This window comes from Endocarpon pusillum (assembly GCF_000464535.1).
Source record: "Endocarpon pusillum Z07020 unplaced genomic scaffold scaffold4530, whole genome shotgun sequence".
Classification (NCBI taxonomy): domain Eukaryota; kingdom Fungi; phylum Ascomycota; class Eurotiomycetes; order Verrucariales; family Verrucariaceae; genus Endocarpon; species Endocarpon pusillum.
In genome coordinates, this window is record NW_006916441.1 from 1 (window position 1) to 4,846 (window position 4,846).

The window sequence follows — 4,846 nt, forward strand, 5'->3', positions numbered from 1 at the left end:
TAATAAGCATGCCCTTTACTAATATCTAGTATTAATTAATACCTAGCGCCCTAGCGCTAGTAGGCAATAAGCATAATAGCTATAATATTACCCCTCTTTTAAAAGACTTAATATACTTTTATATCTAATAAAAAGAAAAACAAAATAATAGTAATATATAGTAATAGTATATAGCAAAATAAGCATAATATAATAGTATAATACGCTAGCCTAATATATCCTTCTAATATATAGTTACTAGTATCTAAAGAGAGAGATATAAATAAAAGAAGATTTATAGAATAATAAGGAAATATATAATCAAGTTAATAGTGTTTAAGCTAATAATAAGATTAAGCTAACAGCATTATAATATATGTTGCCTTGTTTTCCTGGTTTCTTAAGTGGCTGCTTTATTATTATCTAGGTGCTCTAAAGGTGACTTATCTTATAAAGCGCTGTTAAGCTAGTGTTAGAATTGCTTAAGTAGATTAACTTCCTATAGATGCGCGTTATAGTAAGCTTATAACGCTAGAGGAGCGTTCCGCAGGTTGCTAATAAGGTACTATATATTATTAGGGTCCTATCCTTATTATTATATCTTGTATTCTAGCTGACCTTTATTAATTCTTGATAACAGAATTCTCTTAACTTCCTACTTAAGATCTCTATTAATTTTAACTATAGAAGGTAAAGTAAGAATCTAGCTAGAGAGAGGATTGTTATCTGCCTTATATAGCCGGTCTATATATAGCATTAATAAGATATAATAAGAGGATAAGAGCTCTAGCTTATAAGAGTGGCTAATTATCTCTAAGATATAAAAGAGGCCTATAACAGAGTAGTCTAGCTTATCTAAGGGCCTATTTATTTTTTATAACTTCTTAATAATAAATATAAGGTCTCTTGATTAGAAATTAAGTAAGCGACGTTTTTTATTAACTTGATAAGTATACTAAGCTTAAGCTAAAATTATATTTATTCTAGTCTAGCTTATTGCCTTATTAATATAATATAGGTGCTCTCTTATTTATTCTTAAGTAGCTTATTCTTATATGTCCTAATATAAGCTATTACTTATTTATATTTAGTTAAAATCTAAGTAAGGTTCTTAGTTATACTTAATTATATAAGGTATAAGTCTTATAGATTTATAGATTAGAGCTAACTTTATAGTATCTAATACTAATAAAAGATATACTTAGTTATCTTAAAAGTAATTTATAAATTAATTAAAGCCTTATATAATATTAAGCTTTATAAAGATTATTATATAAACTAATTATAATAGAGTCTCTAAAATTAAAAGCAAAAAATATTTATCTTTCTTTATAAGTTTATTTAGACTTCTATAATTAATATAGAATCTAAGGTCTTTATTCTTCTTTTTAATAAATAAAATAAGTAATAAGAAAAAGAAAAATAATAAGCAAATAAATTCTTTATATAAGTTCTCTATTAGATATTCTTTTATAGTTATAAGCTCTTAAGTTAACATCTTATATAAATGCGATGCCTTTATCTCTGATTCCTTGTTAAAGTATAGCTTGTAATTAAATAGATGGTACTAAGGCAAAGTGTTTATAGCTACTCTTAAAAAGGCGGCTGCTTAGTTACGAAGATATAGAGAAAGATAGCTGAGAATAAACTCAAGATTATCAGAATAAGGTCTAAGGTTACTAAGAGCATTCTGTTTATTATTATTAGCTATCTGAACTTGACTAACTTAGCATAGGATAAGGCGGCCTTGTTTCTATAGCTTATATTTAATACCATCTAACATAACTGTCCCTAATATTGTATTGTCTTGTTTACTACTAACATAAAAGACTATAATGCTTACAAGATTTACAGAGATCGTTCTGTTATTAGTGTTAGCCTCATCTAGATTAAAGTCAAGACTAAGGCTCTTATTAGCTTTATCAGAGAGAGGTAACTTAAGCTTTGCTTTATAATATTAATAATGCTAATACTATTCTTGCACAGATTTCTAAAACTAAGTCTTAGCCTTACTAGCATTATTAAAACTGACTTTAAGGCTATAACATTAAATATCCTCTTTAAATAGTTTATCTCTATAAGTATTATACTATTTCTTTACTTAGTAGTCCTCTAGCTAGTATATCTTTTTTCTATTATAATTCGGCAGAATATTGTGCTTAGCTAGTTATTTACGACCTAGAATAATATTGTAAGAGCTAAGGTTAATGGTTAAGAGCAGAATATTAGTAAGAGTTTAGCTATAAATCTATGTAATAGCAAGGAGCAGATTATTAATAGGCCTGCTAGGCTAACCGTCGAATCTAACTAGTAGGATAGCCCTCTCTAAAGAAACAAAAGAGATATTAAGCTGCTAAGGGGCGGCCTGAGCAATCCCCTTGTTGATCAGGATGTACGTATTAGCTCTACTATCCACTAGTGTATAAAGATAAAGAACTTGATTATTTACGCCCTTAAGATCGAATGCCACAATAAGAAATAGCCCTCTAATGAGCTGGTCGAGCCTGACAGGTACACTCTTGTGATAGCCTAAAGCTACAATTTCGCCTAAGGCATCTCGTTTTCTGACTCAGCAGGTTTCTCGTCAGGGCCAGAAGACTCATCTCCGAAGTCAGATTCTGCCTCTTCAATCTTATTAACGTGAAGGTCAGGGCAGTCAGGTCTCAAATGGCCAGGCTTGTTGCAGTAGAAGCAGGTTACTGTATCGTCCTTCTTAAAGCTTACGCGCTTCAGTTTCAACCTAGTGGCCTGGCCGGGAGAGGGAGAACGTTGTAGTAGGCCTGCTGTCAGGGCCAAGGGGGACGGATACACTGTCTTATCTGGCGTATTTCTAGCTGGCGCAGGAGGGGCGCCTCTCTCTAGACGTCTGGTGCTGGGTCTTAGACTGCTCAGCTGAATGCGGTTATAAATCTGTTCCTCCTCTCTCTCTTTTCTACGAATTATTATAAGCTAGTTCTTTTGCTTCATAACCTAATAAGCTATAGTACTAGCGTCGTAAAAGGTGTGATCTCCTACTTCGCGAAGGAGTTCGGCGAACATCTTCTCTTGCAGGTTCTTATACTGATCCTGGGTAGACTTACCAATCTGTAACGCCAAACGCGTGAAGTCGGCCCAGAAAGCGTCAAACAGCTGATCACCCTGACGTAGGGCAGCATAGGCCGTCTTGGCACGTTGTCTTTGTAATGCGTTGCTTTCTCTGAAGGCTTGCTCCATAATGGCGAAGACCTCTTCAGGCGTCCGGATAGAGTACGGTGACGTTGGTTTAAGGCGCTCGCGGATGTGGTCTCGGGCAGGGCCCTCTATAAGGCTGGTAACGAATCTTATAACCTGGGGATCATCCTAAGGGAAAGGGCTGATGAGAGAGCAAGTCTCGTAGATCCAGTCCTTGACCAAAATATCCTTAGGGCCGCTCAGGCCACTAAAGGTCTTAGGGGTACCCTTGCGGAGGTCTTTGATAGCAGGTAGCGGAAGGGAAGTCGACCTAGAGGGCTCTACGTCGGCTCTTCTGTTCCCTAGGTTAGAAGATCCGGTCTCTTGAGGACGATAGTCTGGCACTTATAGGGGAATAGGCCTCAGAAAGGGCGATGAGAAGAAGGTCAACAACAGGTTAGAGGTACGCTCCACCTTCGGAAGAGGATCGGTAGGAGTGGCCTTACGTCTCGTGTGCTGGCCACTATCTCTGCGTATGGATTGGAATATACAAAGGACATTAAGGAGGCAGGCGCCTAACGCGCAGACGCCTGATAACGAGTTATCTGCTCTGTTAGGTCAGCAATTTGCTTCTGCAAAGTCATATTTCGTTCTTGCAAGGCCGCGTTCTGTTTCTCTAACTCCTAGCCGACAGCAGCAAGCTGCGTGGCATACTCCGAGATTTGATAGGCTAAGTTAGCGTTGGTATTTGCCGTTTTCACTAGCTCTAAGGCGACCCTCTCGGCCGTCTAGTCAATTAGAGCTTGTTCTTACACTCGCTGCCACAGCTCAGCTAGAATAACGTTGATACCGGATTAAAGATTAGCTAGTAGAATCACTCTTAGCTGAGCTACCCTAGCAAAAGGATCAGAAAGGTCGAAAGGTAGGATGGGATTAAGATAGTTGTTCTCAGCATTAGAGACAGGGTTGTTAATCATGGCCGGAACAGATAAGTCAAAGACAGCTGTGTCGAATACGGTCTGAAGAGCTGCCTCTAGGTTCTGGCGTATTAGTGACCGGTCACTAGTTGTGTGCATATTAATGCGTAGCCCGGCTCTAATAGAGTATTACGTAAGTCAAAAGAGAGACGACAGGACTTAAGAAGGTATCGTGATTGTCAGGATGAGGAAAAGATTAGTAGCCCTTTTAAATAAGGCAGCTATCCGACAGCTCAAGAGATTTGACCCTTCTTTATACTCTGTCTGGTTTACAGAGTCGTTGTAAACGTGTACAGGGCACCCTATTTCTTTTACTCGCTAGGAATGAGGTTTCCGCTTATTTGAATTTGGAGGTCTGAATCTCCTGGTCTTCTTTAACCTTATTAGAGGTGCAGAGGGTATTAAAGAGGCTTCCTTTAAACTCAAGTCTGACCTTAAGTGTTAACACTGACCCAGAATAAGCTGGCGACAGGTCCAGAGATACAGATCTCTTGTAGTTGATAGTTTAACGACTGTTTCCAGTCAAAGGGGAGTCTTAGGATAATGTTATGTGTTACGTTAGAAACAGGTAATAAGTGTGTGAGATCTTCAGCCTATGTTGAGTGCTATCCTAAGACTAGAGAGTTAACAGTGAGGGCCCTAGGGTCACTTCTATAGAATAAGCATGCCCCTTACTAACGTCTAGTACTAATTAATACTCGGCGCCTTAGTGCTAGCAAGCAATAAGTATAGTAGCTGTA

General features: G+C 37.4%; 1 protein-coding gene across 1 annotated transcript; it reads right to left on the bottom strand.

Moving 5' to 3' along the window:
• Positions 1-2,526: 2,526 nt before the first annotated feature.
• Positions 2,527-3,192, bottom strand: EPUS_09498 (uncharacterized protein; the record flags this gene model as incomplete). The annotated part of the gene is made up of 2 exons (XM_007805796.1): positions 2,527-2,871; positions 2,995-3,192. The coding sequence occupies 2 exons, from the start codon at positions 3,190-3,192 to the stop codon at positions 2,527-2,529; spliced, it is 543 nt and encodes a 180-aa protein (XP_007803987.1).
• Positions 3,193-4,846: the final 1,654 nt, after the last annotated feature.